Source organism: Anomaloglossus baeobatrachus, chromosome 5 (assembly GCF_048569485.1).
Source record: "Anomaloglossus baeobatrachus isolate aAnoBae1 chromosome 5, aAnoBae1.hap1, whole genome shotgun sequence".
Lineage (NCBI taxonomy): Eukaryota > Metazoa > Chordata > Amphibia > Anura > Aromobatidae > Anomaloglossus > Anomaloglossus baeobatrachus.
In genome coordinates this window covers 243,593,332-243,618,616 of record NC_134357.1, presented here as the reverse complement: position 1 = coordinate 243,618,616, position 25,285 = coordinate 243,593,332, and the positions used below count along the sequence as shown (strand labels likewise).

The 25,285-nt window shown below is 45.5% G+C and overlaps 1 protein-coding gene across 1 annotated transcript in view; it reads right to left on the bottom strand.

The window, feature by feature from the left end:
* The window catches only part of LOC142309894 (uncharacterized), a 37,644-nt gene extending 14,586 nt beyond the window's left edge, over positions 1–23,058 (bottom strand). The window contains exons 1-3 of the mRNA XM_075347355.1: positions 22,981–23,058; positions 12,335–12,418; positions 12,064–12,246 (exon numbers count right to left, since the gene is read on the bottom strand). Of these exons, the coding sequence (XP_075203470.1) occupies positions 12,064–12,246; positions 12,335–12,412 (261 nt within the window). The 5' untranslated portion in view covers positions 12,413–12,418; positions 22,981–23,058. The remainder of the gene's footprint in view (positions 1–12,063; positions 12,247–12,334; positions 12,419–22,980) is intronic.
* Positions 23,059–25,285: the final 2,227 nt, after the last annotated feature.

Here is a 25,285-nt window from a genome sequence, read left to right as displayed (position 1 = left end):
AGGTAACGGAAAATACCTAAAAGTGACACCATTCTAAAAACTGCACCCCCCAAAGTACTCAAAACCACATTCAAGAAGTTTATTAAGCCTTCAGGTGCCTCAGAGGAACTAAAGCGATGTGGAATGAACAGCAAAAAAAAATTACCTAAAAATGTTGCTCTTGCACAAATGTATTCACTTTTAGAAGAAGTAACACAAGAATATGGACCCCAAAATGTGTTACTCAATTTCGTCTGAGCGTGCTGATACCCCAGATGTGGTCAGAAGCCTCTGTTTGGACAAATGGAAGGGCTCAGGACAGAAGGAGCAATATTTGAATTTTGGAAAGCAAATTTCGCAAAAAAAGATTGCGGGTACCATGTTGAATTTGTAGAACATCTAAGGTGCCTAGACAGCAGAACCCCCCACAAGTGACCCCCAATTTGGAAACTAGACCCCTCAAGGATTTTTTTATTCAGGGGTATAGTGAGCATTTTGAACCCCCAGGGGCATCACAAAAATGTTGCTCTAGCATCAAAATTCTCACTTTTAGGCTATGTGCCCACAATCCGGTGACACTGAGTCTGTGGAGATGTGAGTGACAGTCCAGGTTCAGTCCGCTGCTGACTTTAGCTCTATTCTCTCCGCGAAGAACACTTGTCTCCGCAGCATAAATTGACATTCTGCAGCGCTCAATGTCAGTTTATGCTGCGGAGAAAATAAGCACAGTGGGCATGAAATTTCTAAAAATCCTTCCACTGTGCTTCTACTGTACAATGCAGGGTTTTGGATGCAACGCAAATACAGCGTCCAAAACGCTTGAAACCCTAATCGCGGGCACGCAGCCTAAAAAGCTAGGATGGATGGATGGATAGATAGATAAACATCAAACACATATATAATGTGCCATCACCTACATATTCTAAGCTGGCACCCTTTAGTGACTTTCATGTGGCACTAAATGGTGCCTAGCCTTGTACTTAGTCAAGAAATAAATAATTAAAAAAAAAAAACCCGGCGTGCTGTCCCCCCCCCATTTTTGATAGCCAACTAGGGTAAAGCAGACGGCTGCAGTCTGCAAACCATAGCTGTCTGCTTTACCTTGGCTGATGATCCAATTTGGAGGGCACCCCAGGCTCTTTTTTATATTTCTAAATACATTATAAAAAAAAACCCAAAAAAAACAAACAAACAAACATGGGGACCCCCAAATTGGATCACCAGCCAAGGTAAAGCAGACAGCTATGGTCTGGTATTCTCAGGGTGGGAAGAACCATAGTTATTGGCTCTTCCCAGCCTAAAATTAGCAGGTCGCAGCTGCCCCAGAAGTAGCGCATTCATTAGATGCACCAATCCTGGCACTTCGCCTCGGGTCATCCCGTTGCCCTGGCGCAGTGGCAAACAGGGCAATATATGGGGTTGATACCAGCTGTAATGTCACCTGGCATCAAGCCCAGCGGTTTGTGATGTTATGGCATCTGTCAGATACCTGACATCACTGTCAGTAATAAAAAAATAAAATATAGATGACAAAAATTTTTTTTGAATTTATTGTAAAGAAAAAGAAATCCGGGTCCACTGTAATCTATTTTGGAGGTCCCACAACGACTCTGGACCTTCTAGAATATGGGGGTAGGCTCAGGGAACATATCCCCCATTTTCTGGAAGTGCAGACCCAACATATGAGGAGTGTGGGTGCAATGATACTGCACCCACTCTCGCTGGGTCCACCGCAGCAGTGTGAGTGCTATAAGCTCAGCGTCTCTGAAAGCAGGAAGCTGCGCTGACAGCCGCTGTATGCGCATGCGGCTGCCATCTATTGAGAAGGAGGAGGGATCACGGGGATCAAAGGTGCGCAAGGTACAAGGGACACCGGGGAACACCAGAGGAGTTATAGGTGGTGAGCTAGCTGGACCTGGGGGGGGGGGGGTTCTGTCGCATCTGTCATGCACATGGGACAGGAATCAGAGGAAGAGGGTGGATGCGGCTGGTGCGCGCCACCATTTTGGATTATCAGGAGGGGGCACTTTGGCGACACCGGAGGAGGAGATTTATCTTCATCATGCCAGGTGGCAGATACATTTTATTTACCGTCGCCGCCATTTACGGTCACGTCATCACGGTTACACGGTGTGTACCAGTGATCACGTGACTGGGGACCGGAAAAAAACGGCCTGAATAATGATCTCCAGGGTCTCAGCTACCCCGGCAGCTGAAATCCTGGAGATTTTCTGACGCTGAGGGGCGCTATTTACTTTTTTTCTGACCGCCGTTTTAAAATGGCGATATGGCATAAGTACCCTTTACTACAACCGTTTTAATCTGTACGGTGCTTGTAAAGGGGTTAAACAAAGAGAACTGAAGTCCTTTTGTACAAAATATAAAAACAGCATTTGATTGAAAAAGCATTAAAAACAATAAATTATTTCAGTAGATGACCACAGATAGACAGCTAGTCATTTATAATATGATACAGTGTGTATAATCTGACCAGTCAGTAGGAAGACACTGCCATCTAGTGGCTGTATTGAGAACTGTTCACTGAACTGAATTTTTGGGGGAAGTATTTATTCCTCTGTGGTTTAGCTTTTAAATGTAGTGTAGGGACTCGCAATACATGAGGATTATTGATGTTGCGTTGTGAGCATCCATATTTTGGCCAAATTAACTAATTAACATATTATTAATACCATATATATATATATAATATTTTTTTTTGCACTTTACACAGGATGCAGCCAGGCCCATTAATGTAGGCCTTGTAAACTAGGGTCTCCATTCCTGTGTGGTGCACTTATATAGTGCTGGGCAGCCCACCTAATCTAATAGTATGGGCGTCATCAATAGGCTGTAAGCCAGACACTGTGCACCTACATGTGTGAACGGCGCCCTATACAAGCCATTTGTGTGGAATTTTAATACTAAGCAGTCACCTCCTCCATGGACTGGTGGTGTGTGGGTGGTTGCTCCATCAGTGTTTTGCCCCTGTTGCCTCCATCTGTATTAGTGGCTTATTCTGCGTCTGTTAGTGCATTTGTTCCTATGGCCTGGGCCGGTAAACATTGTTGCCCTTTGTTTCTGTGAAATTTCCCCTACAATCACAGGGGCCCACCCAGAGCTACTGCCCCTGTTAAGTATATTGATGTGCGCAGTGCGCCAATATAGGTAATCTGTGCGGCAGAGCAAGGAGACACGATCTCCCTGCACTGACACTCTCCGTTCTGTAGAACGCAGGCTTAAAGAACAGTAGAAGATGCAGTGACTGAGGCGCTGGTGCACACACAGGACGTCAGAGTCCTGGTGCGGTGATGTCATTAAGGAGTGCCGATACTCTTATGTCTTATGTGTGAGATTACAGCATGATGATCTGCCCGCACTGGAGCCATCAGGACCCTGGATCCAGGATTAGGTGCGTGTAGGGTAGGATGTTTTTCATTCTTATTTTATTTTTTTTTTATTGCAGAACAGAAAACATATACACCAGGATGGGGACATTTATACCAGGATGGGGGGCAAATATACCACAATGGGAGACATATATACCAGGAAGGACCCCAGGATGAAGGATATATATACCAAGATGGGGACTTATATACCAGGATAGGGGATATATACAGAATACCACAATGGGAGACATATATATATATACCAGGAAGGACCTTAGGATGAAGGACATATATACCAGGATGGGGACAGATATCAGAAAGGGGCCCAGGATAAGGGACATTAGTATAGGATGGAGGACATTGCTCCATATTGATGGGAGAGGCAGGAATAACTCATATGTTTTTAAAGGATTTTGAATGCTACAATGGCCCATACATCTGACCAACATGCAGGGGGGCAGGAGACCAGATTCAAATCTTGCTTCGGGGCCCACTGGACTCTAGTTATGACACTGGTGTGGGGGGCCCTTATACAGTGTAGGGGCTAATTCTGGGGTCATTATACAGCGTAGGAGCTAATATTGTGGCCATTATACAGTGTGAGAGCTAATATGGGGATCATTACACACTGTGGGAACTAATTTTTGGAGGTCATTATACAGCATGAGAGTTAATGTGGGGGTCATCATACAGCGTGGGAGCTAATCTGGGGTGCTGTCATAAACTGAGGAGACTATTTTTGGGGGTCATTTTACAGCTTGGGGGTAACTTTAGGGTCCCTGGGGCTACTATGGAGGCCATAATACAATGTGGGGGGCTACCGTGGGGACCATTAAACAGTGTGTTGGCTACTGTGGTAGCTATTATACTATGTATTGGGGAGCTGTAGAGGTATCATACTGCGCATAGAGGAGCTGTACATGGGGGGACTCAGGACATTATGAAATGTTAAGTGGACACTTAAGAACCATGGTTATTATAGGGGAAGTCAGAGTATTGTGACCGTCAAAAAATACTAAGGGGCATTATCCCTCTCTAGGAGCAAAATGTGGACACTTTTCAAGGGCACTTGCACAGGGCATTAATATTTTCTAGGGGGTAATTTTGCCATCTAGAGGGCAAAAAGGAGACATTATTACATGTGCGGGGCACAGCGGTGGCATTTTATGTGGGGGCTCAGTGGTGGCATTAGTATGTGGGGCAGTAGGAGGAGCGCTGTTATCGTGCCATGCAGCAGGTGCAGTAATAAGGCCACATTAGGCAGCAGCGGCTCAGTATTGGGGTGACGGCAGGATGAGGAGTGTGTGCAGGTTGGGAATAGATGGGGATGGTGCAGGAAATGTGAGGTCAGATGTGTTTTTGTTCTAAACTTTTCAGATGAATTGTGACTGGAAGAAATGTCATGTCGGTCTAGGAAAGATGGAAAAAGACAGGAAACGTGAACAATTCCCCCACAGAGAATATCAGCTGTAAGTCTCTTTGTATAACTATACCGTAATTCCTTAAATATTCTGCAGGACTGATATCTACCACTATAAGGTCACTGTGTAGCGGTAATATCAGTGCTGGCCTTTGTATAGAGATGGATTTCCAGTAACAGCTCAGTCATCTGGTGAGGTTCCCCTGTACCCACGATTAGGCTACGCCTCTGTAGATGTCACCACAGTTACCTGCCTAGAGGCCCACTTAGACTTCGCCCCCCTCCCCGACCCCGAGCTGAACCCCTAGCTACGCCTCTTCGAGGACCTGACATATCACGTAATAGTGCATCATATTTCGGGAAGGTGCTAATTACTCTACTTGCCTTCCCACAGAAAACAGATGCTGAACTGTGCTGTAACAACTGCTTTGTGTATGGTGTGTACAGTGGCGGATTAAGGCCCTGTGCACACGTGCCGGTTTTTGCCGCGGATATCCTGCGGTTTTGCTGCATGTTTCGCTGCATGTTATGTTCATAACATCTCTGCAGTGATTCACCAGCAAAACCTATGGGGAAAAAAAATGCTGTGTGCACTATGCGGATTTTGACAGCTGCATGTTTTGCTGTGGGATTCCCGCAACAAAAACAATTGCATGTCACTTCTTTTCCGCACGTCGCTGCGGGATTTCACTCCATTGACTGCCATGTAATCGTGAAATCCCGCAGGGAATAACGCAGGCAGCAAATTCTGTGCGGTTCATTGCGTTTTCCTGCGTTATTCCCTCCGGTATTTCGCGGTTTACATGCGGTAATGTTGATCACTGCCTGCGGTTTGCAGGGAAGTGATGTCATTATGCCAGGAAGAGGAAGCGGAGCAGAGAGTAAACACACACATCACAGACACAGACAGAATACACACAGATCACACTCACACACAAACATATAGAATACACACAGAAATCAAGCGGACATATAAAAAAAAAAAAACACGTGGACTCCGTTGTATTTTTACCGTCCAGCCGAGGTAAGCACACAGCGGCGGCCCGGTATTCTCAGGCTGGGGAGGGAGAGGGGCAGGGTTAATGTCCCCCCCCCTTCCCTCCCACAGCCGGGAATATCGGCCCGCAGCTGCCCCGGGACTGTCGCATCCATTATGCGGCAGTCCCGGAGTGTGTCGGCTCTTCCTGTTGCCATGATGTGGTGGCAATCAGGGTAATAACGAGTTAATGGCAGCGCATCGCCGCCACTAAGTCACAGCTTAATCATGCAGCGTCTATGAGCCAGCTTTCATGATTAACCTGTAAGTAAAGTGAATAAACACAAACACCGAAAAATCCTTTATTTTAAATAAAACACAAAAAAGCCCCTGGTTCACCCCTTTATTAACACCTCCCAAACACACTGCTCCGGCGTAATCCACAGCGATGTCCCACGTCGCTTGCATCCAGCCGCGACTGACACATACTGAATGCAGCCTCGCAACGAGACAGACTGCAGAGGTAACTACAGGTCATTTCCCTCAATATATTACCGCTTGGGAGAAATGCAGCGTGTAGATTGTTGATTGATCTGTCCTCTATCTATCCATCCATCCATCTATCCCTCTATCTATCCCTCTAGCTATCCCTCTAGCTATCCCTCTATTCTTCTCTATCCCTCTATCTATCCCTCTATTCTTCTCTGTCTATTTATCTATCTATCTACTATCTATCATAGAAGGAAATTACTTTTTTTTTTTCTTTTTTTTCAATGTGCTTTATTACATTGAATGCATTAAAACACATGTACCAACCTGCGGCAATACCACGGTAAAACCGCAACAAACCGCATGCTGTTTTCGGATGTGGTTTGCCGTGTGTTTTTTTTACTGCGAGTGCGGTAATCTTTCAGACCCTGCAGAATTTTCTTAAGAAAATTCCGTTTTCCAGTGTACACAGGGCCTAAGAGTTGCAGGGTCCCAGGCAGTTTAGTAGGTGAGGGTCCCCCGCAACTTGAAGTATCATGTGACATGTCATAATCCCATGTCATAGATCATGTGATAGGTCCTCTAATTAATGCACAGGTGCACATTTGCAAACATAAAATGAGAAAAACATACAATTTATTTTCCCATTATGTACAGCACTATACATAATAGAGCAGGGGTGGGAAATTAATTATCCCGAGGGGCCACATGAGAGACTGTGATTGTTAGGCAGGGATGAACTAAAAGGCTGAAATTAATTCTGCTCAATATTAACATACGAATACAAATTATTTTATATTAATATTAATTGTATCCCTTAATATTGAACAGAATCAAGTATACTGACACGCCCTACATACAGTAGAAGCTCACACACAGCCCCTATATACAGTATGAGCCCTCTCACAGCCCCTTACATACAGTATGAGCTTCCACATAACCTTCTATATACAGTATGAGCCCTCACATAGCCCCTATGCATAAGTACTCACATAGCCACCTAAATACAGCAAGAGCCCGACATAACCTCCTATATATAGGAATAGCCCCCACAAAACCTCCTATATATGGCATTAGCCCCCACACATTCTCTTTATATAAAGAATGAGCCCCCACATAACCTCCTATATACAGCATGAGCCCCCACATTGCCTTCTATATACAGCAGAAGCCCCCACATATTCTCCTACAGTAGATACAGTATGAGCCCCCACATGACCTCCTATAATCAGTATGATCCCCTACGTATCCATGCCTCCCAACTTTGGAAGAACATAAAAAAGGACAAACTATGCGGTTTGTTACCTACACCATGTCAAATTTTGAGCATGCCCCTAGCCCATTTGCCATTTCTTTCTACCCTGGAAGGAGGAGACGTCAGAGGGGCGGAGGCAGTGAGGGACATTCAGCAGATACCCAGGACTGCAGGACGTAGACCTAAATCTGGGACTGTCCCACTGCATCCAGGATGATTTTGCTATTGCAATTTTTTTTTTTAATATATAAAAAAATAAAAGCATTAAAGAAAAAAAGTGTATAACATGGAAATTTTGTATAACGGTTTTCATCACTCAGTGTCTGTGTCTCCCAGTAAGACTGTATATACTGCAGACATACAGTCATTAAAAGTCTGAGGCCCTGTGCGCACTGGAAAACAGAATGTTCTTAAAAAAATTCCGCAGGGTCTGAAAGATTACCGCACCCACGGTAAAAACCCACGGCAAACCTCACCCGAAAACCGCATGCGGTTTGCTGCGGTTTTACCGCGGTATTGTTCGCGGTATTGCCGCAGGTTGGTACATGTGTTTTAATGCATTCAATGCAATAAAGCACATTGAAAAAAGAAAAAAAAAAAAGTAATTTCATTCTGAGATAGATAGTAGATAGATAAATAGACAGATAGAAGAATAGATAGAGGGATAGATAGATAGAGGACAGATCAATCAACAATCGACACGCTGCAGTTCTCCCGAGCGGTAGTGTGTTCACATTACCGTCCGTGGGAAATGACCTGTGGTTACCTCTCTGTAGTCTCGTTAAGAGGCTGCATTTTGTACAGTGTCAGACGCGGCTGGATGCAAGCATCGTAGGACCTGCGTGGATTATGCCGGAGCTGTGTGTTTGAGGGGGGGGTGGGTGGGGGTGTTAATAAAGGGGTGAAACTTTTTTGTGTTTTATTTAAAATAAAGGATTTTTCGGTGTGTGTTTATTCACTTTACTTACGGGTTGATCATGTCAGCTGTCTCATAGACGCTGCATGATTAAAGCCTGGACTTAGTGGCGGCGATCCGCTGCCATTAACTCGTTATTACCCTGATTGCCACCGCATCACAGCAACAAGAAGAGCCGGGACACTCCGGGACTGCCGCATAATGGATGCGACAGTCCCGGGGCAGCTGCGGGCTGATATTCTCGGCTGCGGGAGGAGGGGGGACATTAACCCTGGCCCTCTCCCTCCCCAGCCTGAGAATACTGGGCCGCCGCTGTGTGTTTACCTCAGCAGGACTGTAAAAATACGGCGGAGCCCACGTGTTTTTTTTTTTCTATATGTCCGTTTGATTTGTATGTGTAGTCTATATGTCCGTGTCTGTGTGTGAGTGCGATATGTGTGTGTGTTCTATGTCTGTGTGATTGATGTGTGATCTGTGTGTGTTTACTCTCTGCTCCGCTTCCTCTTCCTGTCATAATGACATCACTTCCCTGCAAAACCGCAGGCAGTGATGAACATTATGTCCCGAAAACGCGAAATACTGCAGGGAATAAAGCAGGAAAACGCAATGAACCGCACAGAATTTGCTGCCTGCGTTATTCCCTGCGGGATTTCACGATTACATTGCAGTCAAAGCAGCGAAATCCCGCAGACATCTGTGGAAAAGAAGTGACATGCAATTATTTTTGCTGCGGGAATCCCGCAGCAAAACATGCAGCTGTCAAAATCCGCATAGTGCGCACAGCAATTTGTTTCCCATAGGTTTTGCTGCTGAATCACTGCAGAGATGTTATGAACATAACATGCAGCAAAACTGCACATCTGCACTCTGGACAGCATACTGTATCTTGCTGCACGTTGTGCAATATGGTAGGTGACACGTTTGTATAAGCATCTGTGATACGTCGTCGTAGGTCCTGCAATGTTGGTGGAGGGGTCGCATACACCTGCTGTTTGATGTGACCTCACAGAAAGAAGTCCAATGGGGTCAGGTCAGGTGAGCGTGGATGCCACTCAACGCAGCCACCATACCCAATGATTTGTAGGAAGGTCTCCTGAGGTATCGCTTCACGTCTGCAGCCTTGTGAGTTTACACGTTCTAATCATAGCATTTCTGTATGCAAGGTGTCGATTCGTATTGAATTGATGATGCCCTACAACTTTGTAATTCACTTTTTTTCTCAATCTCGTTCCATTTTCAAGATAAAAATGCTAACTCCATTGTTTTCCACCAGGTGGCGCTATAGGTGGTTTCATTGCATAGCGCATGGCTACTTTACTATACCTAGACACCACTTAAATGCCTATAGCTGCCGCCGTTCTCAAGTTAATGGCAGTGGACAGGATATGGATGGACTGGACACACTGTAGAGTCATTACACACAGAGGGATCTATTCCTATATATTATATAGTCATTACACACAGAGTCATCTATTTCAAGTGTTTATTTCCGTTAATGTTGATGATTATGAATTACAGGCAATGAAAACCCAAAAGTCATTATCTCAGAAAATTAGAATATTATATAAGACCAACTGAAAAAATGATTTTACACTCAGAAATGTTGGCGCCTACTAACAAGTCTGTACAGTAAATGACTCAATACTTGGTCGTGGCTCCTTTTTGCATGATTGACTGCAGTGTGGCATGGAGGCGATCAGCCTGTGGCACTGCTGAGGTGTTATGGAAGCCCAGGTTGCTTTGATATCAGCCTTCAGCTCGTCTGTATTGTTGGCTCTGGTGTCTCTCATAGATTCTCGGTTTAGGTCAGGTGAGTTTGCTGGCCAATAAAGCACAGTGATACTGTTTTTAGTAAACCATGTATTGGTACTTTTGGCAGTGTGGACAGGTGCCAAGTCCTGCTGGAAAATGAAATTTCCATCTCCAAAAAGCTTGTTGGCAGAGGGAAGCATGAAGTGCTCTAAAATGTCCTGGTAGACGGCTGCGCTGACATTGGTCTTGATAAAACACAGGGGACCTACACCAGCAGATGACATGGCTCCCCAAAACATCAGTGATTGTGGAAACTTCACACTAGACCTCAAGCAGCTTGGATTGTGGCCTCTCCACTCTTCCTCCAGACTCTGGGACCTTGATTTCCAAATGAAATGCAAAATTTACTTTTATCTATAAACTACACCTTGGACCACTGAGTAACAGTCCAGATCTTTTTCTCTTTGGCCCAGGTAAGACACTTCTGGTGTTGTCTAATGGTCATGAGTGGCTTGACACAAGGAATGCGACAGTTGTAGCCCATGTCCTGGGTACGTCTGTGTGTGGCGGCTCGAAGTACTGACTCCAGCAGCAGTCCACTCCTTGTGAATCTCCCCCAAATTTTTGAATGGCCTTTTCTTAACAATCCTTTCAAGGCTGCCGTTATCCCGGTTACTTGTGCACCTTTTTCAACCACACTTCTTCCTTCCACCCATCTTTCTATTAATATGCTTGGATACAGCACTCTGTGAACAGACAGCTTCTTTAGCAAGGACCTTTTGTGGCTTACCCTCCTTGTGGAGTGTGTCAATGACTGCCTCCTGGACATCTGGCAAGTCAGCAGTCTTTCCCATGATTGTGTAGCCTACAGAACCAGACCAAGAGACAATTTAAAATGCTTAGGAAGGCTCTGCAGGTGTTTTTGGTAATTATTCTAATTTTCTGAGATAATGACTTTTGGGTTGTCATTGGCTGTAAGCCATAATCATCAACATTAACAGAAATAAACTCTTGAAATACATCACTCTGTGTGTAATGACTCTATATAATATATGTGTTTCACTTTTTGTACTAAATTACTGAAACAAATTAACTTTTTGATGATATTCTTAATTTATTGAGATGCACCTGAATATGGAAGCTACAAAATCCTTCTGAAAAAGATTATACCTTTTTCTCACATCCTCACAGGGTATACACCAGAATAGATTACTTTTTGGTAGACAAATCTTTTCTTACGCAGATAGATAGCACACCAATAACTAACATCACTTGGTCGGCCCATTCCACCTTTACATCAACAATACATGAAAAATATCGTGCATACTCCAACCGTATTTCACGTCTCAATACTTATATTTTAATCCAGCCCACTTGCAGTCCTCTATTGACCAGTCCATTAAGGATTACTTCATTTTCAATGATAACCACGAGGTGATGGACCCAATTTTTTGGTATCTATGTGTGTCTGTGTCTCTAGAACGTGTGAAAACAGACATCATATGTACCGGAGGCACGGATGTGTGAAGGAGGCATAACCCGGACACTGCTCCTATTACACATACGTTTTGTGTCCTTAGCCAAGGTCCCTTATTATGTGTCTTCTCATACTGACTATTTATATGTAATTATTTACTGTCTATTGATTTTTCATGAGATTGTTTTGTTATACATGAATAAAGTTTGATATACTGTATTTTTTATAATGCTATTTGTGACTAATATTGGCAATTTTAAGTGCTATGGTGGTTTGCCTAGTCTCCAGAATGGCAAGCATTTTTCCAACAATGGTAATATCTATAAAAAGAAATAGAGAAACATCCTGATAGCCAACCCTGACACACACAATAATACAATTATCATCCTCGGTGTATTCCCTGCAGCGCTCACCTCTCCAGTCAGCAGCTCAATGATCTTGTTAGTGAGGTCCAGGATCTTCTCATCAGTAGCTTTCTCTTGTAACTGAGGTGAAGGCACGGTGACTGGGCCCTGTGCTCTAAAACACTCCTCTGATACATAGTGTCCATTGCTCGCTATTATACAGTCTTGTGACTTCTTTACTGGACCATAGGTCTATGTGAGAAAACATACATCATTATATACTAATTTGTGTGGTTCACTACCACTTCATTGTAGTGTTGTAATTCCAAGAGTCCCTCACCTTTCCAGTCACCAGGAAGATGATGTCCAGGGCAATATTTAATATCTTTTCTGTTATGTTGTTCCTGTCCTTCTCCATCCCGAGCTATTTGAGAAAAGTATCAGATTTAATTTAATGAGAATGTGATTCGGTGTGTCCTTTGCAAATAGATAGTCATGACATGATCGTTAAAAGGCATATATTCTATAAAAGTGGAGGACAGCAGACATACATACACCTCATGATAGGATTGCTCTGATGCAACAAGAAACGGCAGGGTTTGAACATGTCTCGGATGAGCACACTGCTAACTCAGATTTTGAGGGGTTTTTTCCACAGATGGAACAAGATACTAAGATGCTGATTGATTCTACACTGGGTATGCTGTGGTTACACAACCTGAGGTAATAAAACCCGAACTACTCCCTCCTCTCCTATCAGCACAGGAGGCAGAGATGAAAGCACTCACTCACTGGAGCGTGAAGAGCGGCAAAGAGTAAGATGGCCAAATGTGTATATAGGCAGCAGCTCTTTCCTAATGTCACATGAGAAACCGATAAAGACTGCAGAGAGTATACGGGTCCAGACGGAGGCTCTTCACTTACCAAATAAGCCTGGCATAATGAAAATAAAGCTCACACCTGAGCTAGCACTGATGACATCAGAAAAAATACTTGCACACATGCAGCTGACAAGGAAGCAGCGTAGAGGCCTAGAGTTGAGTCTGGTACCAATGCAGACCAGGACCTCAGTGGCATCTGTCACTTCTGACGTTATTTAATCGCTACAGAAACAAGTGGCTCAACAGGAAAAGGAGTGTGAAACACAAACTGCCAGCTGACTGAGTAAGCTCTGTACAAAAAGGGAAGTAAGCTTTCTCTGCCACAAGTGCTCTATTCAATGACTGATGACCCAAGTAACCCATAAACTAACACATCTATTAAAGACAGTTATAAGTGTGTGCTTTGGAAGACAAGGCATGGATGGCACTAGGATTCACTAACCAGATGGCCTAAAACACCCAGTCTTCTCAGATGTGTGTGTAATACAATGCAGGAAAAACTGTAAGAACCCTGCAGAAACACATCCATCATCCGCTCTACCCATTCCAGAGAATTCAGATTGACATCTATCACATTTATGAGTTTGTGCTTGTTGTGTTAATTTCTTTCCAGGATTGATCTGAGGCATATCTAGTGCAGAAAACTACGTTACTGCTGAAAAACTCATGATGGAGGTGGTAAGTAAAAATGCAATTCCTAAAGTGGTAAAAGTGTATATTTTATAGGAGATGCCATTAGAGCGATTATACAGTATCTGGGAATTAGCAGGCTTTCCACACTGCTTGCCACCCACAGAGCAGTAGGAAGGTGGAAAGGTTGAATGAAACATCCACTATAAAAACCCAGACGGTAAAGGTGGAGACTAGAAAATCATGAAAAGAATGCTTGCTTTTGTTTTATTCTTAATAAATATCTTTGCAGATTGTTTTTTTTTTGGCAGGCTTAGCACCTAGAACATATTTTCCACAGATACTTTACATACAGCTTTATAGCCTGACCAGCGATGTACAAGTTTTATATAATTGACTAAATAGAATTGTAAACAGGTGTATTTTTCAATTCCAGATGCTAAATAAGTGTCAGGAGACTGGGTGATCCTAAAAAGACAAGCGAGAAAGCACCATGAGCCAAGATTAGATGAGTCAATCCAGCTTCTCCTAACCACAGCAACTCTAGGCAGACTATTCTTCATTGGCTGACTATGTTACAGAACTGCATGATTATTTGTCAAAAGTGCATTTACATGTGTTTTCATCCATACCAGACCCTAACTCCTTAGAAGGTACCCATACACTAGTTCATCATAAAGACTTGGTAGTCATAAAGAGACACGTGAGAAGACCACTCAAACCAAGGCTTGACAGGCACTTTCACTTCCAGCTGACCACATGTATGGCAGTCAAACTTGAAGGAAGACCGGCTTGGATACACGCCAATCACTACAAGAATGTCACCCTGGACCTGACCAAGGATAAATAGGGGATTACTTCTCTGTGTTATCATTGTAGATTTGTGTTTTGTGGGTGGTAAAAAGCAACCAGAGGACCATGGGGATGATCAAAAATGTAAAACTTCCCTTGACAATAAATTTATAAAAATGCATGACTGTTGTCAAATTGCCAAAAGAGCTGACTGACCAATTGGCTTTGTACTTATGCTACACTGTCATCTAAAACAATGCATAATATTGAGAGCTTACATTAATTGTTTGATAATGTTACTATTGAAGACATATTTGATGCTTTGATTATTACTGATTCTCAGCTACTCCTGGTATCCACTGTAATTAATCAAATGACTTTCGTTCTAGATTACCATACTGCATCCTGAAGAGGGCTTTGTCAGATAGTTGGACCTGCCTGTTGCCATCCTGGGAACCCCAGCTTTCACCTCTGGTGAACTCAGTGATGTCACCACCCACAGCTGCGGCTCCGTCAATGTGTCCCTGACGCTGCAGTGACCAATCACATTTTCTAATGTATCCGTGCACTGGAAACTCAGATGTAGGAGATCCAGGATCATCGTGGGACCTCATGTGGATTATTAGGTTGGACCTACAGGGGTGTTTTGGGGGTTAATACATTGGAGAAAGAGGCTGGGTTTTTTTAATAAAGGATTTTTCTGTGCATTCTGTGTTTATTTTTACTTACACGAAAAATAAGGGGGGGTCTCAGACTCCTCCCCATTATTAACCTTGGGCTTAATGATAGCTGTGATTTTTTTACAAATAACAGCTGTCGTCAACCCCTTCTATTACTTAAATTGAAACTGCACCAGGGCAATCGGGATGAGCTGGGTAAAGCGCCGGAATTGGCAGATGCGATGCGGGTTGCTATTTTTAGGCTGCTAAGGGCCAAATAACCATGACGCTCCCCAGTCTGAGAATCCTAGCCCCTAGCTGTCCGCTTTCTCTTGGCTGGGTATCAAAATAGGGGAAAATCGCATGCCGGATGTTAAAATATTTTATTTCATTTTTAAAAAAGCTGTATGTATCTGTTCGCTTTATCTGCACTGGGTATCAAAATATTCTATGCCATTTTTTCCAATTATTTATTTTTCCACTACACAACCAATCACAGAGGCCGTCAGTCTGACTGAAAGCAATCACAGACATAGTCACAGAGGGTGGGCAGGGGAAGCAGTGCATATGTATGAGCTCTAATGAGCAGACTCAGTAGCAGTGTGACAGCCTGGCTGGAGATTCAGTAAGTATAATTGTCCTGCTCTAATCCCTATTTTGCTGCCTTTTAAATTTTTTTTAGTTTTTTTTTTTTTTATCCAGGTGGCCAAACCTAAACAGTAACATGGAGTTCCTTGAGAAGTCCGTGCACGTACACTAAATGTCTAGTACGGACGCCGAACTTTAGTGATAAGCAAACCCGAACTATAAATATAAAATTCATTAACCTGTTTGGTAAAGGATGTAGCGAGGAAAAAAATATCAAAAGTGCCAGAATTATGTTTTTTTGGTAGCCGCAACATTTGCACTAAAATGCAATAAAAGTCGATTAAAACATTGCATCAACACAAAACTGGTATAATTAAAAACATCAGCTAGCCGTCGGGTCTCTGGTTTGTGTTGCTGTGCGGGTTTTTCTGTGGTCATAGCCGCCACTCGCCTCACAGTAAAGTTGGCAACGACTCATTCACAATCACCATCTGTTAGACCACCATTACGATTTGGGGTCCCAGGTAGCACAAGACAATTGTTTACTGGAGTCCAGAGGGCTCTCCTGCATCTGCATGATACGCCAAGTGCTGAGACAGTTTCCAGTGTGCGCCCACCAACGTCAACAGGCATAGGGACAGGTCTTTAAGACCAGGAATATCATCAATACCCCCTTTTCTATCACAGTCTTAAAAGGATTCTCCAAAACCTAAACCTCAAGTCCAAGGGTTAGCTATGAAAAAAAGTCAAACAGAACTCCTTACACTTGGGTCTTGAAGAGAAACTGGCTCAAAAGCTGAAGGCACGTCTGCTGTGAGATCCTCTGAGAAACAGCCACCTCTTACACTAGGCTCTGCTATAGAAGCTAGTAGTCAAGCTAGTTCTTGCCTAAACCAAACGGTAGCAACCAATGCCGAAAACCACGAGAAGGAACAATGCTCACTAACTTCACAAGTGGATATTACAAGTGTCCCTGCTATCTCAACTGGAAGTGGTGGTATTTTGTATGGCGTAGCCAAATCAGGAGAAGCTTATGAGACTAAAACGAGCTTTACACGCAACGATATCGCTAACGATATGTCGTCGGGGTCACGGAATTCATGACGCACATCCAGCATCGTTAGCGACGTCATTGCGTGTGACACCTATGAGCGAGTGTTAACGATTAGAAATACTCAGCTAATCATTGATCGTTGACACGTCGTTCATTTCCCAAATATCGTTCCTTGTTCTGGACGCAGGTTGTTCGTCGTTCCTGAGGCAGCACACATCGCTACGTGTGACACCCCGGGAACGACGAACAACAGCGTACCTGCGTCCTTTGGCAATGAGGTGGGCGTGCCGTTAATGCGGCTGGTCTCCGCCCCTCCGCTTCTATTGGTGGGCCAACAATTGATACAAAAAGGCACCAGGGTTCAGGATAATAAATAACAACTTGGCATGGACCTTGATTAGTGCGAATAGTATAAATTTTATTATACATGGGGTGAAAAAACACTCACATTTAAAATCATTTAAAAACAGACATACAAAATACTGTTTCCTGCATGGTTCAAACCTGGCACATGTTCAATAATTCAGGGAAAACATATACAATCCAAGATGAAGAATGGACTCTGTCCCCTAGGGAACTCTAAGTACTCTATATATACATCCCATATACAATCAAGTGTGCCTGCATTGCACCTACTGGTTTTGAAAAGCCCGAAGACTACCACCAAGTAATATAAATCACAGCTGAAATAGCCAGATTTAAGTCTAAATAACGACTATACAGGATTACCCAGGCAGCAATGCAAGGTGAAGGAAGCTCAGTACAGGACCCGATGCGTTGCGCCAGTCAAGCTGGCTTCATCAGGAGAATATTATTCATTGGCGGTGCTGAGGCTCTCTTTTGGAGGTTGTCTATTGGTGGGCCGCTGTGTGACGTCGCTGTGACGGCGCACGAACCTCCCCTTACAAAAGAGGTTGTTCGCCGGCCACAGCGACGTCGCTAGGAAGGCAAGTATGTGTGACGCTTCCAAGCGATATTGTGCGCCACAGGCAGTGATTTGCCCGTGACGCACAAACGACGGGGCTGGGGGCTTTCGCTAGCGATGTCGCTGCATGTAAAGCTCCCTTTAGACTCATCGTACACAGCAATCAAACAATAGCTGCTACCATAATCCATCCATCGGGAAGTTGCAGTTGAATCTGAAAGGCTGTGGCTTTTTAGAGACACACCTACCTTAAAAGCCACTGGGATCTGAGCCGCACATGAGACTAGTTGGACAGGTGGGTCCTCTAGAGTGACAGGTAGCGACCTGTACAGGCTGGCAGGGAGAGACTTGAAACTCCAGAACAGCGGGCGGGGATCAAGCAGCATGTATCAGATGTCAAGGTTCCCTTTAAATAAAGTAGTCCGCCTTATAAAAGAAAAAAACGTATTCTCACCTTCAGGGCCAGTATTGTGCTATCGGCCCTGGGATTCCCGTCACATTTTTATGGCAGCAGCCCTGCAGCAAGTCAGCGGCTGCCATAAGGTTCCTACACTATACTTTCTTTTCTACAAGGTTCGAAATTAAGAAAAAAAAAAAAAAAAAAAAAAAAAGAGTATGGGGCCCAATAACATCCGATATCGCAGAAACAGCGCCACTATGCCACAAAGGGAGGTGTGTGCATGATATCTTTATTTTATAGGGGGGATTACTTTATTTAAAAAGGTGTTGACCAGGTAGTGAACAACCACCAATAATAGTTAGTAAGTTATATGTATGTCAAGATGGCGCCATTTCATACAGCCATCCTGCAAAAACCTAAAACAAATGCTCATATTGCTACATTGACAGAAAGAAAAAAAATCAGCTCTGTGGACATGAAAACTGGCCGTGACAGCATGGGGTTAAATTGTGATCAACATGTGCAATTTATAAAGTGGGGAAAATAAGTATTTGATACACTGCCGATTTTGTCACTTTTTCCACCTACAAAGAATTTTTGTTTATGTACACTTCACCTGTGACAGAATATATAAAAAAAAACAAACAAAAAACAAACAGAAAATCACATTGTATGATTTATAAATAATTAATTTGCATTTTATTGCAATAAATAAGTATTTGATCACCTACCAACCAGCAAGAATTCTGCCTCTCACAGACCTGGTATTCTTTCTTTAAGAAGCTCCTACTCTGTACTGATTACCTGTATTAATTGCACCTGTCCACACAATCACACTCCAACCTCTCCACCATGGCAAAGACCAAAGAGCGGTCTAAAGACACCAGGGACAAAATTGTAGACCTGCACAAGGCTGGGATAGGCTACAGGACAATAGGCAAGCAGCTTGGTGAGAAGGCAACAACTGTTGGCACAATTATTAGAAAATGGAAGAAACACAAGATGACTGTCCAATCTTACTCTGTCTGGTGATCCATGTAAGATGTCACCTCGTGGAGTAAGGTTGATTCTGAGAAAGGTCACGAATCAGCCCAGAGCTACACTGGATGACTCAGTCAATAACTTGAACAAAGCTGGGACCACAGTCTCAAAGATTACAGTTAGTGACCCTCTATGTCATCATGGATTAAAATCCCGCAGGGCACTCAAGGTCCTACTGCTCAAGCCAGCACATGTCCAGGCCCATTTGAAGCTTGCCAATGCATTGAAGATGGGTCAGGGTTGGGTCTTCCAGCATGACAATGACCCAAAAAAACACAGCCAGGGCTAGTAAGGAGTTTTCCATACAAAGCATTTCAAGGTCCTGGAATGGCCTAGCCAGTCTCCACCCCTAAACCCAATAAAAAATCTTTGGAGGAAGCTGAAACTCAATGTTGCCAGTGACAGCCCCGAAACCTGAAACATCTGGAGATCTGTATGGAGGAGTGGGCCAAAATCCCTGCTGCAGCATGTACAAACTTGGTCAAGAACCACAGGAAAAGTCTGACCTCTGTAAATCGCAAACAAAGGTTTCTGTACCAAAAATTAAGTTCTGCTTTTCTATTGTATCAAATACTTATTTCATGCAATAAAATGCAAATTAATTATCTGAAAATCATACAATGGGATTTTCTGGATTTTGTCTATTCTGTCTGTCACAAGTGAAGTGTACATACGGTAAATATTACAGACCTCGCCATTCTTTGTACATGGGAAAACTTGCAACTTCGCAGTGTATCAAATACTTAGTTTCCCCACTGTATGTAATAATAGTAACATATAATAGGACTACATAGCAGTGTTCCCTCAATAACAATACTGCACAACAGTACCTACAGAATATCACCGGCCACACTGTAGTGCCCATACAGATCTAAGTCATGCATCAATGCCAACACTTTTGCCTGCTGAGATAATGTCCATTTTTATTCTTGCTGTGTATAAATGAGTCAGCTATCAGTAAAAGGGTGACTAGTGCTCACCATAAAAGGGCCAGTGCCCACACAGCAGTGCCAGCAGTAATAGGGTCAGAGTAATAGGGACCTTATATTAGATCCAGTGCCCGCACAGCAGTGCCAGCAGTAATAGGGTCAGAGTAATAGGGACCTTATATTAGATCCAGTGCCCGCACAGCAGTGCCAGCAGTAATAGGGTCAGAGTAATGGGGACCTTATATTAGATCCATTGCCCGCACAGCAGTGCCAGCAGTAATAGGGTCAGAGTAATGGGGACCTTATATTAGATCCAGTGCCTGCACAGCAGTGCCAGCAGTAATAGGGTCAGAGTAATGGGGACCTTATATTAGATCCATTGCCCGCACAGCAGTGCCAGCAGTAATAGGGTCAGAGTAATAGGGACCTTATATTAGATCCAGTGCCCGCACAGCAGTGCCAGCAGTAATAGGGTCAGAGTAATGGGGACCTTATATTAGATCCAGTGCCCGCACAGCAGTGCCAGCAGTAATAAGATCAGAGTAATGGGGACCTTATATTAGATCCAGTGCCCGCACAGCAGTGCCAGCAGTAATAGAGTCAGAGTAATAGGGACCTTATATTAGATCCAGTGCCCGCACAGCAGTGCCAGCAGTAATAGGGTCAGAGTAATAGGGACCTTATATTAGATCCAGTGCCCGCACAGCAGTGCCAGCAGTAATAAGATCAGAGTAATGGGGACCTTATATTAGATCCAGTGCCCGCACAGCAGTGCCAGCAGTAATAGGGTCAGAGTAATGGGGACCTTATATTAGAGCCAGTGCCCACACAGCAGTGCCAGCAGTAATAGGGTCAGAGTAATGGGGACCTTATATTAGATCCAGTGCCCGCACAGCAGTGCCAGCAGTAATAGGATCAGAGTAATGGGGACCTTATATTAGATCCAGTGCCCGCACAGCAGTGCCAGCAGTAATAGGGTCAGAGTAATGGGGACCTTATATTAGATCCAGTGCCCGCACAGCAGTGCCAGCAGTAATAGGGTCAGAGTAATGGGGACCTTATATTAGATCCATTGCCCGCACAGCAGTGCCAGCAGTAATAGGGTCAGAGTAATGGGGACCTTATATTAGATCCAGTGCCCGCACAGCAGTGCCAGCAGTAATAGGGTCAGAGTAATGGGGACCTTATATTAGATCCAGTGCCCGCACAGCAGTGCCAGCAGTAATAGGGTCAGAGTAATGGGGACCTTATATTAGATCCATTGCCCGCACAGCAGTGCCAGCAGTAATAGAGTCAGAGTAATGGGGACCTTATATTAGATCCAGTGCCCGCACAGCAGTGCCAGCAGTAATAAGATCAGAGTAATGGGGCCTTATATTAGATCCAGTGCCCGCACAGCAGTGCCAGCAGTAATAGGGTCAGAGTAATGGGGACCTTATATTAGAGCCAGTGCCCACACAGCAGTGCCAGCAGTAATAGGGTCAGAGTAATGGGGACCTTATATTAGATCCAGTGCCCGCACAGCAGTGCCAGCAGTAATAGGATCAGAGTAATGGGGGCCTTATATTAGATCCAGTGCCCGCACAGCAGTGCCAGCAGTAATAGGGTCAGAGTAATGGGGACCTTATATTAGATCCATTGCCCGCACAGCAGTGCCAGCAGTAATAGGGTCAGAGTAATGGGGACCTTATATTAGATCCAGTGCCCACACAGCAGTGCCAGCAGTAATAGGGTCAGAGTAATAGGGACCTTATATTAGATCCAGTGCCCGCACAGCAGTGCCAGCAGTAATAGGATCAGAGTAATGGGGACCTTATATTACATCCATTGCCCGCACAGCAGTGCCAGCAGTAATAGGGTCAGAGTAATGGGGACCTTATATTAGATCCAGTGCCCGCACAGCAGTGCCAGCAGTAATAGGGTCAGAGTAATGGGGACCTTATATTAGAGCCAGTGCCCACATAGCAGTGCCAGCAGTAATAGGGTCAGAGTAATGGGGACCTTATATTAGATCCAGTGCCCGCACAGCAGTGCCAGCAGTAATAGGGTCAGAGTAATGGGGACCTTATATTACATCCATTGCCCGCACAGCAGTGCCAGCAGTAATAGGGTCAGAGTAATGGGGACCTTATATTACATCCATTGCCCGCACAGCAGTGCCAGCAGTAATAGGGTCAGAGTAATGGGGACCTTATATTAGATCCAGTGCCCGCACAGCAGTGCCAGCAGTAATAGGGTCAGAGTAATGGGAACCTTATATTACATCCATTGCCCGCACAGCAGTGCCAGCAGTAATAGGGTCAGAGTAATGGGAACCTTATATTACATCCATTGCCCGCACAGCAGTGCCAGCAGTAATAGGGTCAGAGTAATGGGGACCTTATATTACATCCATTGCCCGCACAGCAGTGCCAGCAGTAATAGGGTCAGAGTAATGGGGACCTTATATTACATCCATTGCCCGCACAGCAGTGCCAGCAGTAATAGGGTCAGAGTAATGGGGACCTTATATTACATCCATTGCCCGCACAGCAGTGCCAGCAGTAATAGGGTCAGAGTAATGGGGACCTTATATTACATCCATTGCCGGCACAGCAGTGCCAGCAGTAATAGGGACCTTATATTACATCCAGTGCCCGCACAGCAGTGCCAGCAGTAATAGGGTCAGAGTAATGGGGACCTTATATTACATCCATTGCCGGCACAGCAGTGCCAGCAGTAATAGGGACCTTATATTACATCCAGTGCCCGCACAGCAGTGCCAGCAGTAATAGGGTCAGAGTAATGGGGACCTTATATTACATCCAGTGCCCGCACAGCAGTGCCAGCAATAAGCAGTGCCCACAGACCTCTTGCAGTTATACGAGTAGGGACAGTGCCATCCTTTCTCATTCTCACAATGGCCTGGGAGGAAGATGTGACAAGTAATTACTATGCTATAGGTCCTCCAGCCCCAAACTATACATAATGATGAGAGGCCATCACTGCGTCTGCCTGCTGCTCTGTGACACCGGACACAACACCGGACACAATAAAGGAAGACGCCTCACAGCACCGACTGCAGACTACAGCCCCGAGACCACTGACCTGCACACACTTCCGGCCTGTGTCAGCTAGGACGGTGTCTACCCCGGAGGTGGGCCTGTCACATGTGACGTCACTAGGGGCGGGGCCGCCCTGATCGCTCGACTGTTCCACCTACCTAGCAGTAACAAGCAAGCAGCAGCTCTACATTACTGCCTGGAGGAGACAGCAGAGGGCGGGCCAACAGTATGGACTGTATACAGGAGGGGACTGCAGGGACAGGAGTGATGTGCACATACATGGGACTGTATGCAGGAGGGGACGCAGGGACAGGAGTGATGTGCACTTACATGGGACTGTATGCAGGAGGGGACTGCAGGGAGGGGAGTGATGTGCACTTACATGGGACTGTATGCAGGAGGGGACTGCAGGGAGGGGAGTGATGTGCACTTACATGGGACTGTATGCAGGAGGGGACTGCAGGGACAGGAGTGATGTGCTCTTACATGGGACTGTATGCAGGAGGGGACTGCAGGGAGAGGAGTGATGTGCACTTACATGGGACTGTATGCAGGAGGGGACTGCAGGGAGGGGAGTGATGTGCTCTTACATGGGACTGTATGCAGGAGGGGACTGCAGGGAGAGGAGTGATGTGCTCTTACATGGGACTGTATGCAGGAGGGGACTGCAGGGAGAGGAGTGATGTGCACTTACATGGGACTGTATGCAGGAGGGGACTGCAGGGAGAGGAGTGATGTGCACTTACATGGGACTGTATGCAGGAGGGGACTGCAGGGAGAGGAGTGATGTGCTCTTACATGGGACTGTATGCAGGAGGGGACTGCAGGGACAGGAGTGATGTGCTCTTACATGGGACTGTATGCAGGAGGGGACTGCAGGGAGAGGAGTGATGTGCTCCTACATGGGACTGTATGCAGGAGGGGACTGCAGGGAGAGGAGTGATGTGCACTTACATGGGACTGTATGCAGGAGGGGACTGCAGGGAGGGGAGTGATGTGCACTTACATGGGACTGTATGCAGGAGGGGACTGCAGGGAGGGGAGTGATGTGCACTTACATGGGACTGTATGCAGGAGGGGACTGCAGGGAGGGGAGTGATGTGCACTTACATGGGACTGTATGCAGGAGGGGACTGCAGGGAGGGGAGTGATGTGCACTTACATGGGACTGTATGCAGGAGGGGACTGCAGGGACAGGAGTGATGTGCTCTTACATGGGACTGTATGCAGGAGGGGACTGCAGGGAGAGGAGTGATGTGCACTTACATGGGACTGTATGCAGGAGGGGACTGCAGGGAGGGGAGTGATGTGCTCTTACATGGGACTGTATGCAGGAGGGGACTGCAGGGAGAGGAGTGATGTGCTCTTACATGGGACTGTATGCAGGAGGGGACTGCAGGGAGAGGAGTGATGTGCACTTACATGGGACTGTATGCAGGAGGGGACTGCAGGGAGAGGAGTGATGTGCACTTACATGGGACTGTATGCAGGAGGGGACTGCAGGGAGAGGAGTGATGTGCTCTTACATGGGACTGTATGCAGGAGGGGACTGCAGGGAGAGGAGTGATGTGCTCCTACATGGGACTGTATGCAGGAGGGGACTGCAGGGAGAGGAGTGATGTGCACTTACATGGGACTGTATGCAGGAGGGGACTGCAGGGAGAGGAGTGATGTGCTCTTACATGGGACTGTATGCAGGAGGGGACTGCAGGGACAGGAGTGATGTGCTCTTACATGGGACTGTATGCAGGAGGGGACTGCAGGGAGAGGAGTGATGTGCTCCTACATGGGACTGTATGCAGGAGGGGACTGCAGGGAGAGGAGTGATGTGCACTTACATGGGACTGTATGCAGGAGGGGACTGCAGGGAGAGGAGTGATGTGCACATACATGGGACTGTATGCAGGAGGGGACTGCAGGGAGGGGAGTGATGTGCACTTACATGGGACTGTATGCAGGAGGGGACTGCAGGGAGGGGAGTTATGTGCACTTACATGGGACTGTATGCAGGAGGGGACTGCAGGGACAGGAGTGATGTGCTCTTACATGGGACTGTATGCAGGAGGGGACTGCAGGGAGAGGAGTGATGTGCACTTACATGGGACTGTATGCAGGAGGGGACTGCAGGGAGGGGAGTGATGTGCTCTTACATGGGACTGTATGCAGGAGGGGACTGCAGGGAGAGGAGTGATGTGCTCCTACATGGGACTATGCAGGAGGGGACTGCAGGGAGAGGAGTGATGTGCACTTACATGGGACTGTATGCAGGAGGGGACTGCAGGGAGAGGAGTGATGTGCTCTTACATGGGACTGTATGCAGGAGGGGACTGCAGGGAGAGGAGTGATGT